Source organism: Ochotona princeps, chromosome 17, assembly GCF_030435755.1.
Source record: "Ochotona princeps isolate mOchPri1 chromosome 17, mOchPri1.hap1, whole genome shotgun sequence".
Taxonomy (NCBI): Eukaryota; Metazoa; Chordata; class Mammalia; order Lagomorpha; family Ochotonidae; genus Ochotona; species Ochotona princeps.
The window spans coordinates 53,932,158-53,944,833 of record NC_080848.1 but is presented as its reverse complement, the minus strand read 5'-3'; the positions used below and the strand labels follow the sequence as shown (position 1 = coordinate 53,944,833).

Here is a 12,676-nt window from a genome sequence, read left to right as displayed (position 1 = left end):
TGGAAGAGCCGGCACGGAGGGGGAGGGGGAGCCGGAGGGCGCGGGGCGCTGGGCCGGAGTGGCCTCCCCCTCCCCGAGGTCGGGGGTCGTTTAGCCCCTGCGGAGCGGGGCTGCAGCCTCTGCAGCTGGATTTCCCACTCTGACAGACGCCATTTTACCGCCCAGAGGGCTCCCTCCTTCTGTCTTTCCCCCTCTTCTTCCTCTCTGACACTACTTCCGGTGGTGACGTGTATTGGCTTCACCCGGACTAAAGTTCCCCCTACTACGTCCGCGGTGGGTAGGGGAAGAAAAGCCGAAGGGCCCTCCCAACAAGGCTGCGCGACCGCGCACGCGCACAGGCTGGCTGCTGGGCGGGGCCTGAGAGGCAGGCGGTCCCGCCCCGAACGAGCGGGCGTGGCCTGCTGACGTCACTGGCCCTACGGATCAGACCGTGAAAGGGGGCGCGTGCGGGCTCCTCCCCCTCCCCTGACAACTGCCCCAACGGCTTTTTTTCTTTTTTTTAAAGATTTATTATTATTGGAAAGCTGGATATACACAGAGGAGGAGAGACAGAGAGGAAGATCTTCCCTCCGATGTTTCACTTCCCAAGTGAGCCGCAACGGGCCGGTGCGCGCCGATCTGATGCCGGGAACCTCTTCCGGGTCTCCCACACGGGTGCAGTGTCCCAATGCACTGGGCCGTCCTCAACTGCTTTCCCAGGCCACAAGCAGGGAGCTGGATGGGAAGTGGAGCTGCCGGGATTAGAACCGGCGCCCATGTGGGATCCCGGGGCTTTCAAGGCGAGGACTTTAGTCGCTAGGCCACGCCGCCGGGCCCAACCCCAACGGCTTTTAACTAGTCCCAGTCGCTGTGCAAACGCAGGGCAGGGACGCCATCCCTACGCCGGTGCGCCACGCTCAGGAGGGATCCTCTGCTGCCAAAATTTGCCGGTTCGCCATGGTGGGAGGGCACAGGAGTGCTCCGAGGGGGCGGGGCAGCGCGCCTTGACGCCATCAGGGGGCGCCGGACGAGGGTTTGGGCGCTGGCGGAGTCGGAGATGTTGGAGTCGCTGCTGAAGCATGGTGGCCTCGTGCTGCTTCGGGGTGAGAGCTGGACGGCGGATAGCGGTTCCTGGGCCTCGCTCGTGGCGGCATTAGCTAAAAAGGGAACATGGGTCATAGGCGAGGGTGGAAGTGGCGACAGGTTCGTGAGGACGAGAACCTTGGTCCTCACTCCGTCCGTCCTCGCTCTTCCCAGACTCTGTGGAGTGGGAGGGACGCAGTCTCTTGAAGGCGCTGGTCAGGAAAGCTGCGCTGTCGTGAGTATCCCCCTGCGTCCTGCTGAGGGAGCCCCCGGGCCCCAGCACCCTGTCACACGACCCCTCTCCTTCCGACCCCAGTGGGGAACAGGTGCACGTTCTGGGCTTGGAAGTGAGTGAGGAGGAGTTTCGCGAAGGTTTGGACCCTGAGGTCAACAGCCGGTAAGTACAGGTGGAAAGAACTTGGATTCTTTGTGAACTTCCAAGCAGGAAGGTAGGGGGAGGAGACAGTGCGAGCAACAAACGGCAGTGTTGATGATTCGGGAAGTCCCAAGGAGGGAATGTAGCAGGTCAGCGAGGAACGGTCGGTCGCGGAGCAGGTCAGTGCTGGAGGCTGCACCTGCGGGTTAGCCAATGCCCTCTGCTATTTGGGTTACTCAGAATCTGATGGAGCCTCATCCGGACCTGGACTCCGGGCTGGCCTCAACGCTAACCACAGGCTATTGAAGAATTTGTCCCGGAGCGGGAAGCAACAGCATGTGCAAAATAAGAGGGCTAGAGAAAGAGGTGTCTGCTTGTGAAAGCTCTTAGGAAGCGCGACAAGGGGGTTAGCTGCCATGCTGAAGGCAGAAAGTGCAGAATAAAGAGCAGCAACAGCCTGCCTGCCAGAGACACCGCTGTTTGGAGAGTGAACCAGCAGATGGAAATAACTCTCGCCTGGTCTCTCCCTCTCTGTAACTCTGACTTTTCACGTAAAAATCAGCAAATCTTTAAGAACGTTTAAAGGAAATAAATCCGAGCATAGACACAGCAGTGAGACCCACGTGCTCCCATTCTAGTGGATCTGGGGATAGTGCAAGCAGCTGACAGCCCAGCACGAGGCGGTGGCTGTGGCGAGTCTGGAGCCGGTGGGAAAGGACCTCAGTGGGTGCAAGTGCCAGGGTGTACTGACAGACCAAGTAACTGAAAGTGTCCAGACAAGGAAGACCCTGATTGATGAAGAAACATCAGTAGAATAAAGCTTTTCCTCTTTCTTAGTCTGGTCAGCTCAGTAGATTGTGTTCATTCGTGTTTTGAATTTTAAGATTCTTTTTTTTGTATGTGTGTGGAAGATAGATTCACAGAAAAAAGATCGTCTCTTGTTCACTTCCCAAATAGCTACAATGGCCAGAACTGGGCCAGGCTGCAACCAGGAGCCAGGAGCTGCTCTTGGGTCTCCCCTGTGGGTGCAGGGGCTCATAGACCTGGGCCTGTCTCCGTTGTTTTTGCTGGCCAGGAGCAAGGAGCTGAATGCAGAGTGGTGCAGCTGGGATATTAACTGCTGCCCAAATGGGATGTCAGTACCTAAAATGGAGGGTTAGCCAGTTGAGCTTTGCACCAGCCTCTGGGAACAGGTTCTGTGCCCGGAAGTTCTCCCAGGATTTCCAACCCTGGAGTGTCTCCTTTTTCTGAGTTGTTGTTTTTATCCGTCACTACTGCCCCGTGACTTTCAGTCTTGAACTGTGTTGAAGCTGTGCTACAGACAGGATCCAAGTCAGGCCTCCTCTGCTTTCTCCCGTCCAGAGAGGGATGCACTTTGGGTGTTCCCCAAGGAGTCCTTGGTAGTGGTGATAGCTAACGTGTCTCAGGGTGAAAAGAACTGGGCCTTGAAATGGGCGGGCCAGCTGACACTCCGGCAGGGCGATGTTCACATCTGTGCCCTCACTGTATTCCAGCTCAGTAGTTAACCTTCCAGTGACACTTGGGATATTTGGGGAAATTGAAAACAAAAGGCCAGAGGATGTGAAGTTGGAGATGGGGAACAGTGCTACCTTGTCACCTGCTCTCTCTCTGCAGGCTGGTTTACCATGACCACTTCAGGGACCCTCTCAGCTGGTCAGACACTGGGGAGGCCCCCGCTGGGGGGCCCCTGGGAGCTCTGAGAACCATGTACACAAGGCCCGAGCCCACGCCTGTCACCATTGCTGTCGATTCTCTCAGCTGGCTGTTGCTTCGCTTCGCCTGCAGCACACTCTGCCAAGCCCTGCACAGCCTGACATGTCGGAACCCCTGCCCTGGTGAGACCCTCCCGACAGACTGCCTTTTCTGTTTGCATCCTAAGAACATTGTCAGGGATCACCTGTCAGCCCCCTTCCATCTGCTAAACTTTCTTTTTTCTGGTATTTGGCTATTCTGTAATGCCATCTAACCAGTCATTCTTGTTTTCTTCTCCATTTATTTTTTTTTTAACTTATTTAATTCAGTTACTTTTGTTTTTGATAAAACTCAGGGAAAGACAAAGATCTTCCATCTACTGGTTCGTTCCCTAAATGCAGAAAAACAGCCAGTCCAGTGCTGGACCGGGCTGTAGCCAGGTACCTACCTAGAGCTCAATCCGGGTTTCTCATGGGAGTGGCAGGGACCCAAGTACTTGAGCTGCAACCTGCTGCCTCCCACGGTGTGCATTGGCAGGACAGGGGAATTGGAAATGAAAACACCTGTCCCTCACAGTTCTTGGTATTTGGTTTTTTTAAAGGCTTTTTGGTTTTTTCAATTTGTACATGGCACAATTGGCTAATCCTCCACCTCTAAGCACCAGGATTCCATATAGGCACCAGTTTGTGTCCCAGCTGCTCCACTTCCCATCCAGCTCCCTGCTTGTGGCCTGGGAAAGCAGTCGAGGACGGCCCAGAGCCTTGGGACCCTGCACCCAAGTGGGAGACCCAGAAGAGCTCTTGCCTCCTGGCTTTGGATCGGCACAGCTCCAGCTGTTGAACCCACTTAGGAAGTGAACCAGAGGTTGAAAGATCTTTCGGTTTTGTTTTCTCTGTAAATCTACCTTTCTAGTAAAAGATAATCTTTAAAAAGAAACGAACAAAAATTTATTTGGAAAGCAAAGTGGCTGAGATTTTCCATCTACTAGTTCACTCCTCCAATGGGCACAAACCAAATCCAGCCAGGCAAAAGCTCCATCTTGGCTCTCCCAGGTGGCAGGGGCTCAGAATATTTGGCCACCTTCTGCTATTTTGCAGGCACATTAGCAGAGAATTGGATCAGAAGTGGAGCATCCGGATCCCAGACTGGCACTCTAGGGTCCTGGTATCACAAGCAGGGCCTAAGCCGCTGTACCACACACCAGCCCTGCCCCCCAAATTATTTCTCTCTCGCCCATTCATCCATCCATCCAACAAGCAAGGTAACTCCATACAATAATGTCAGGTACAATCCTAGCTAATGGAGAAATAAAGTCATACAAAGGGCATAGAGAAGTTAAAGAGAAAGTTACGAGGTAGTCTGGTAAAGGGTATGGCGTTAGGATGAACCACGTGAAATTATCATTTCTGCGGGTCAGTATAAGTAATTTCATGACTTAACAGTGCTGACCTACAAAAGGATTCAGACATTGTGCTGAATGTTTAGGGCAGGGGTGCATTTGTGGTGCAGTGCATTAAGACCCGGCTTGGGAGGCCTGTGTCCCCGATCAGAGGGCTTCCAGCCCAGCTCCCTGCTGATGCATCTGGAAAACAGCAGGTGAGAAATTCAAGTATTTTATTCCCTCCCATGCACTTGGAGAACCTTGGTGGAGTTCCTGGCTCCTGGCTTTTCCTGGTCATCGTGGTCATTTGGAGAGAGTAAGGGGTATTCTCTCTCTGGTGTGTGTACATGCTCTGGCTTTCAAGTAAAAATCTTCCTCCCAAAAAAAGTTCTTGGTGTATTGCCTGACATTCTGTAGGTAACCTCCGAGAGGGAAGGGAGAAAGGGGCTTCTGGCACCAACAAGATCTTGGCAGGTTCCACAAACTGCAAGCAGTTCACTGTGTAGGAGGTATAGCTAAGGGGTTAGTGGGTGCCAGGGGCTGGGGGCCTCCAGGCCCTACTGAAGGATGGGGATCAGGGTGGTGCTGAGATCAGATTGGCCCTGAACTAAGTAAATACCTAAATGGTGAAGTGAGGCTGGTAGAGTTTGGCATGGCGGTGGACATGGCCAAGGTCAAACAGGACTGAGTCAGAGCTGTGGGGGAATGTGGGCCTCTCCTTGTTGTGTTGGGGCTTCTGCCTGGCATGGTTTCCTCTGCCTTCATGTCCTCCATTGCTCATCCTCTCTAGGACACAGCTCCCCAGCAGAGCAGCATGTGTGTGTCCTGGGCCTACTGCATGAAGAGCTTCATGGCCCAGGCCCTGTGGGAGCGCTGAGCAATCTTGCCCAGACTGACGTGACCCTGGGTGGCACATTGGGCCAGGCCTCAGCTCACATCCTCTATCGAAGGCCTCGACAGCGCCCAACTCAGCAGGTCAGGAGAAGTGACAGGGAGGTCTGGAGGTGGAAGCCAGGGGAATGACAGGATGGGAAAAGTGAAGACAGCTGACATGAGTGCCTGCCTGTGTTGGCTAGCATCTCCTCATAGCTATCCTGTGAGGTAATCTTTCACCAGTCCCATCTTATAGAGTGAGAAACCAACCTAGAGAGAAGTAAATTTAAGTCACCTATCCAAGATGATAAGGAGTAAGTGGCCAAGCCAGGATTTGAACTCAGAATTGCCTGATGCAGGGCTGACGTTTGATGCAGCGTTTGAGGTGCTGTTGGGGACATGCACATCCAGTGCAGGAGTGCCCAGTGTGAGTCCCGCCTCTGCTTCTGGGCCAGCTTCTTGCCAGTGTGCACCCTGGGGAGCAGGAAATGATGACTCAGGTGCTGGGGGTTGGATCCCAGTCGCCCATAAAGTTGAGTTCCAGGCTCCTGACTTCAGCCTGGCCAAGCCCCAACTGTTCCAGGAATTCGGGAGTAAACCAACAAAAATTCACACTCTGCCTTTTAAAGGAAAGTAAAACTCCATTAGGAAAAAAATGCCAACTCAGAGCTCATGGGCTTAACTAATACGATACTGTCTTCCAGGAAATGGAACAGGGTTTATGAGCAGACCCAGGCAGTTACCTGGCAGGATGGTGGGGAGGAGCAGCCGCAGGTAAAGGACTTCAGGGAGGGGTCAGAAATGTAGGGCAAGGGCTGAGAGGAGCCAGTTGCTGAGGTGTTTAGCGGCTAAGGCCAGATGGAAGAAAACCTTAACTCTCCTCTCTCTTGCTCAGACCCACTGGTTCGCCATCCTCCCGGATTTCAGCCTGGCTCTCCAAGAGCGACCCCCGCTGGAGCCCCAGCCCCAGCCGGTTCCTCACACATCCCCGGTATCTGAGACTGCCAGGGCCAGAATGTGGGGGCATGGGCAGGGTTGAGGGAAAAGGAACACTGCACAGGTTGGGGGTGGGGTCCAGGAGGCCAGGGATGGGGCGAGTGGCAGCATATTTTGTACCTATCTACAGGTGGACCACACAACTCATCTAACCTTTAACCTTCATCTGTCCAAGAAAGAGAAAGAAGCCAAAGATAGCCTGACCCTGCCTTTCCAGTTCAGCTCTGAAAAGTAAGGTTGGGGTACAGGGACCTGGATCCCCAAGTAGATTCTGTCTGGGCCCCACAGCAGTACAGTAATGCCAGGTAATTGGTTAACCTCTCCGACTTTTACAGGGGCTGAAGTCCACCTGCAGAGACAGGTGCGGGGAGTGGTTCTCTACCTACCCATAGTTCCCACCAGGGCAGAGGGCCTTCCCGGCTGTTCTATGATTGCCTTAGAGCAATCTGGGCTGGGGCCTGAGGCAGCCAGGACCCTGAGGAGGTGGCCTCATCTCTAGGCGACAGTGCTGGAGGACAGGAAGCTATAGTCTAGTGGGTGTGGCAAGGGCTGGTGAAAAAGGGCTCTGCATGTGGCTGCTGTTCTGTGCCCAGTGTGGGGGTGGATGGATGAAGCAAGAGCACAAGGAATCCTTGCCCTGGAGCGGCTCAGCATGTCAGGTGTTCTGGGGAGAGCAGTCCTGGAGTGTCTGTCCTAGTGCCAAGAGATGCGTCAGCACTCACTCGGCATGGAAGGCAGAGAAAGGGACTTGGACCTAGAATGGCCACACGTGTGAGTCACAGTGCCCCGGGAGGGGATTTCTGGGTTCCACCCATTACCCATTCTCACCAGCACTGAATTCTTCCCTCTTCAGACAGCAGGCTCTGCTGCGGCCCAGGCAAGGCCAGACGACCAGCCACATCTTCTATGAGCCAGATGCTTATGATGACCTGGACCAGGAAGACCCAGATGATGACCTAGATGTTTGACCAGACTGCAGTTGGAGTTGGGGGAAAGACTTTGAGCCCAGAACCTCATCGTGTTGTTTACACAGTCCATCCCTGCCCCACCTGTGTTCCCTGTGCCGCAGTGGTACTGCCCCGTGAGCCGGGGCAGTCTCATCAGGACAGACAGTGGGTGGGTGAGGACAATAAGAAGGTGGGAGGACAGAACCTGCCTGATACCTAATAAAGGCTTTTTTTTTTTTAATTATTTCTTTTAAATTAAAACTCTGGTAGCTGTTTAAACAGGAGTGACAGGGAGAAGCCAAGAGTCACAGTCACTAGTTATTGGTGTCAGGGCCCTGAATAAAAACAGAAACGGAACAGGGAAGAACTGTGCCTGGGCCAAGCTCTGAGTGTTTTACAGTGAATTAGCCGTGCTGTTGGCTCTAGGCTCCCTGTAGGATCACCAGCAACAAAGCAGAGACCCTCAAAGTGGGAAACAGCCACCTTCCCAAAACTTTTTTTTATTACTGTACAAAACACATATTCCCCACCATCCCACCCCCAAGAGAACTGTACATGGTGTGCAGGGATGGACTGAGCAGGAGGCCTTGTCCCGCACCTGCTCCCAGGCTGAGCTCTATTCCAGGCCCTTGGAAGCCTCTGGGCACACCCAGAGCCTGCCAGGCCAGGCCTAGGGACCCCAGTTCACACGTACTCCTTGGCAGAGTTGGTCTTGGGGTAAGAGCGGGGTGCACGGTATGAGGCTTTCTCACTCCCAGGGCAGGAGCAGGAGAGCAGCGCACCTCCCAGGAGCACCAGAGCTGACCCTGCCCAGCCAATGAAGATGGCAGAACCAAACTCATACCTGTGGAAAGAAGGAAGCAGAGGGTTAGAACAGCAACCTGACCCTGCCCTCCTTGCTAGCCCAGGACCCCAGCTCTGATCCCCTAGGTGGGGTTCCCAGACTTACTTTGCATTCATGGGGATCAGGGAGTTGTAAAAGTCTGTGACAATCTGATGACCATACCAGGAGCAAGCAATCAAGGCAGCCAGACCTGGAGAGAATGGGAATTCAATTAAGGTGAATGCTTTATGGGTGCACTTGGCCAGTGCTGCTCAGGGCAGGGGTCCACCTTAGACCTGTGGCTCACCTGCCACAATGAAAATGATGCCTCCAGACATGGCTATGCGTGCCTTCTTCACTTTGTCGTCTCCCCCACAGCGCGTGCACTTCATGCCCATGGTCGCCACGAACATGGCCATGAAGCCCAGTACCAGAGACACCACCATGAGGGCGCGAGTGGCCTGCAGGGCACCTGTGATAAGGCAGGGAGGCCATCAGCGCTGCCCAGGTCAGCGTCAGCCTCTGCGTCCCGGGCCGCTCTCAGGAACCCCTGGACCCTCGTCTGCCCGCGGCCTGGGGGCCTCCCGCCGAAAGTAACGGCCAGCCCTGGGCCCGCAGGTTCCCGCCCCCTCCTGGAGCCGCGGCCTTCCTGCTCTTGCCCCGCCCTCTCCTCGGAACCCGCCCGGGGCACAAGGGTTTCGATGAAACCGCCCAGCTGAGGGGGAAGGGCGCGCAGAGCATGGGCAGCCTATGGGGCGTTCGGGGAGCCCCTCACTCGGTGCCGGTCAAACATCTCGAAAGCGCCCCGACTCCGGGTCTGCTAACCCAGGCCACAGGTGTGTGGCTCTGGCTAATCGGGTGATAAGATTAGAGGCCGCAGAAAGCGGCCCACACACGCTCCGTGGCCCTGGGCCAGGGTCCCTTTGTGTCCCCTTTTGGCGGGAGATGACGGAGGCCTAGACTGACAAGGAAGTGGAGACCCCCACCCCAGCCTAGAGGAGGCTCGGCTAGGGGTGGAAAGAGGCGCGTAGGTGGCCGGGGCGCGCAGGCCCACGTGCGCCCACCAGAAACCCCAGTTCGCACCCGCCCAACCCCGCGGCCCCGGCCTGGCCACTTCCGTTTCCTCCTGGAACCCAGGTTGCCGGGGACCTCACCCTGCCGCTCGGGCCGGAGGGTGAGACCGCCCCGTCGGACCCCAGCGGCCTTACCGGACAGGGAGAGCACGGAGTCGTAGGATTTGCAGCTCATCAGGCCAGTGCTCTGCGTGACGCACTCCATCCACAGCCCCTTGTACATGGCCTGAGCCGTGATGATGTTGTCGCCTGCGTACGAGCTCATCTGCCACTGTGGGATGGCGGTGCTGGCCAGCAGACCTACCCAACCCAGGAGGGCCATGGCAAAGCCCAGCAACTGCAGGCCCGAGTTGGCCATTTCCGCCTTCTAGACAGGACGGGGAGCCCCAAGAAGCAAATGGAACTTGGGGTGGGGGCAGCCCCACAGAAATACCGAGTTGAGTAAAGTTTTTCAGTCTCCGAAAGAGACAAAGGCGAACCGGCTAGGTGCAGATCTTATCTTCTGGTCCCCCGAGCAAGTCTAGACCGACCCCTCCCCGGGGTCTCAGCCAACGGAGCGGGCGATGCCCGGAGGAGCGGCTCCACACAAAAGCGATCCCCAAGGCCGGGTGGTCCCCCGGCGCTCTGGACGACACGGCCCAAACAAAAGGTGCGGGGGCCGTCTGGGCGCGGCCCTGAGTGCCTGGCAAGCCCAGAATAAGATCCTGAACTATTGGCCTGAAGCTGCAGTGCACGGAAGAGCCGGCGAGCCGGCAGGTGCGGACGGACAGGTGCGGCGCACCTGAGTATTTGTAGGACGTCGGGGGCGCGCCCTCGCGGGGCAACGGGAGCGCGGGAGGAGGAGGGGGGCGGGACCGGAGGGGCGGCCGAGGGTGACCTGACGTCACCGAAGGGACACTCACCTGCACCGGAAGTCCTGGCCCCCACCCCTCCTTGCCCAGGTAAAGAGGAAGAAACCTGAGCACTAGGGTCACGCCCAGTCACTCGTCCGGTTTTGGCCTGGAGGGGGTTGGGGGCGGAGATGTCTTAGGAGTTGCTGGCTGCGAGCTAGCCCTCAGGACTGACTTTCCCCAAAGACCCCAGGATGTCCCTATCTCTCTTCGCAGCAGGTGCACCTGGGTCACTGCAGAGCCTGCGAGAGCCGCAGGCGCTGAGCCGGCCTCCGGGATGCCAGTTTCTACCTCCAGTGCACTTGGTCCGGCTTTAACTTTCGCCTCCACCCTCTGTGTCCGTCCTTTTTCTTTTGCCTCCTGCCCTCACCGATGGCTCTAACCCAGACTGTGAGAACCCCGCCTTTCGGCAGCTTTCCAGGACTTTCGTCTGAGACACCTGCCAACCACCCATCCCCACTACCCCCACTGCCTTCACTCCCCCATCTCGGCTGGTCCTGCAACAAATGCGGGGCTTCTGGGCTCGGCTTCTTCCTCCTTCCCACCCCCACCTCACCCCACCCTGCCCGGTGCAGTCCCTGTCGTGACAGAATCCGGCCCCTTCGCAGCCCCACCCCCTTCCAGCCTCGAGGCTCCCTGGAGAGCCGGGAAAGCACCAAGGTTGGGAGCTAGCAGAGGGTGGGGAGCGGGTGGGTCAGAGTCTCAGCCGCACCCATCATTCCCTTCCCCTGGAGTCGTTTCAAGCTGATTCTCCACCTTCCCCGTCCGACCACACCACACACATCATAGGTTCCCTTGTCACGAGCCAGGCTGGCCTCCGTGGTACACTCCCCAGTCCTCCTCCGCTCTGGGCACTAGCCTCACCGACTTCTGGGGGCTGTGATTCCACCCTCTGCCTCCCAGCTCTCCCTCATGGTCCCTCCACTCTTCCAAGCACCCGTCTCCCCTGCCCTTTGAGCCCACCTCATACCTTGCCTCCAGTGCCTTGAACCCAGCCTCCCCTACCCCTCTTACCCACTTCCTCCCAATGTCCCTATCCCTTCATTCTGACCCTAGCCATTCTGGCTCAAACATGTCTTGGTAAATTCATTTCTCCAGTGCCTTTATTAAAGGGTCCTTTGTGCTCTCCAATTAACCTACCTCTCTATTAAAATGCAAACTCTTGAGGACTCTGTAATTCATTTTTATTGTGCTATTTGAATTGTGAGTGTGTGTGTTTCTTTAAGGGGACTTCCAACTCTAAAAGCCTGTGTTTCTGTAACTGAAGTGTCCCCAACTCCTCTCCAAGTTCCCTGCCAGCTCCTGGGCCCCAATGCTGTCGTCTTGCTAGACTCCATGGCAGTCTTCAAGCCAACCCCTGTACCCACTCCTGTCCTGAGTCCTGTCATCTCGAGGGCTCTTTATTTGTTTAAAGAATTTATTTAGTTTTATTGAAAAGGAAGATTTACAGCGAGAAGGAGAGACAGGGAGAAAGATCTCTTTCTGCTAGTTCACTCCTCAAATGGCCACAGCAGCTGGAGCTGAGTCGATCTGAAGCTAGGAGCCAGACGCAGGGTCTCAAAGCTTTGGACCATCCTCTGCTGCTTTCCCAGGCCATGAGCAGGGTGTTGGATGGGCAATGGAGTAGCCAGGACATGAACTGGCACCTGTATGGATCCTGGTGCTTGTAAGGGATTAGCCAGTCGAGGCATCACCCGGAACTGAGGGATCTTTATTTGTAAACTTAGATCATATCTTTTCTGTGGCATTCTTGGGCCCCTGCAAGTGGATGGCATGCTGGGGACCCCTGCCACCATTCCTTGGGCCCCCACTGGCGGTCTCCGCTCTGCTCTGTAAACACATCACCTGTTGGCTGCCCACCAAGATGCCTCTGCCTGGATACTCATCTGTCCCTCCCCCCACCCTTTCTTGGCCCCAGCTAATGACTCACACTTCAGCTCTCAGCTCAGATACTGCGTCTGCTGTGCAGCCAGCCTGGCCAAATCAGACAGACTGGTCAGGTCAATGCTCTCAGGACTACCTGCCCATTTTCTGTTTTCTGTCTTTTTTCATTTTAAGAGACAACAGGTGAAAGTGGCCAAAGCCAGGAGCCAGGAACGCAGTTCTGGAGGGAGCAAGAACCCAAGCACTTTTTGCATTTTTTTTTTAAGATTTATTTTTGGGGCCAGTGCAGTAGAACAGAAGGCTAGTCCTCTGCCCTGTGGTGTTGTCATCGCAAGTGGGCTCTAGCTCCTGTCACGGCTGCACTACTTCACATCCAACTCCATGCTGATGTGCTTAGGAAAGCAGCAGAGGATGGCTCACATCCTTGGGATCCTGCACCCACATGGGAGACCCAGAAGAAACTCCTGGCTTCTGCCTCCAGATCAGCTCAGTTCCAGCCACTGTGACCATTTGGGGAGGGAACCAATGGATAGAAGATCTTTCTAAATCTCCTTCTCTCTCTGTAAACCTGACTTTCAATAAAAATAAGTCTTTACGGCCTGAAGCTTTGGGACCCTGCACCCACGTGGGAGACCCGGAAGAAGTTCCTGGCTCCTGG

General features: G+C 55.7%; 2 protein-coding genes across 2 annotated transcripts; one reads left to right on the top strand and one right to left on the bottom strand.

Moving 5' to 3' along the window:
• The first annotated feature begins 998 nt into the window (after positions 1-998).
• Positions 999-7,490, top strand: ELP5 (elongator acetyltransferase complex subunit 5). Its single transcript, XM_004594818.4, has 8 exons — positions 999-1,082; positions 1,237-1,297; positions 1,379-1,459; positions 3,074-3,294; positions 5,323-5,507; positions 6,301-6,396; positions 6,532-6,632; positions 7,255-7,490. The coding sequence occupies exons 1-8, from the start codon at positions 1,037-1,039 to the stop codon at positions 7,367-7,369; spliced, it is 906 nt and encodes a 301-aa protein (XP_004594875.2). The 5' UTR covers positions 999-1,036; the 3' UTR covers positions 7,370-7,490.
• A 316-nt stretch (positions 7,491-7,806) lies between these two features.
• Positions 7,807-10,046, bottom strand: CLDN7 (claudin 7). Its single transcript, XM_004594817.3, has 4 exons — positions 9,380-10,046; positions 8,479-8,643; positions 8,298-8,382; positions 7,807-8,192 (listed from the first exon to the last, which is right to left on the bottom strand). Exons 1-4 carry the CDS (start codon positions 9,600-9,602, stop codon positions 8,033-8,035), a joined length of 633 nt encoding a protein of 210 aa, XP_004594874.1. The 5' UTR covers positions 9,603-10,046; the 3' UTR covers positions 7,807-8,032.
• Positions 10,047-12,676: the final 2,630 nt, after the last annotated feature.

What these genes read in the sequence shown, in the direction of transcription:
- CLDN7 (XM_004594817.3), bottom strand. Translation starts at nt 9,602, where the DNA reads ATGGCCAACTCGGGCCTGCAGTTGCTGGGCTTTGCCATGGCCCTCCTG. An exon ending in CTCCGTGCTCTCCCTGTCCG is followed by an intron (nt 8,644 to 9,379) that starts GTAAGGCCGCTG and finishes GCCTTATCACAG; the next exon opens with GTGCCCTGCAGGCCACTCGC. An exon ending in CTGATCCCCATGAATGCAAA is followed by an intron (nt 8,193 to 8,297) that starts GTAAGTCTGGGA and finishes TTCTTTCCACAG; the next exon opens with GTATGAGTTTGGTTCTGCCA.
- ELP5 (XM_004594818.4), top strand. Translation starts at nt 1,037, where the DNA reads ATGTTGGAGTCGCTGCTGAAGCATGGTGGCCTCGTGCTGCTTCGGG. An exon ending in GACCCTGAGGTCAACAGCCG is followed by an intron (nt 1,460 to 3,073) that starts GTAAGTACAGGT and finishes CTCTCTCTGCAG; the next exon opens with GCTGGTTTACCATGACCACT. An exon ending in ATGTCGGAACCCCTGCCCTG is followed by an intron (nt 3,295 to 5,322) that starts GTGAGACCCTCC and finishes CATCCTCTCTAG; the next exon opens with GACACAGCTCCCCAGCAGAG.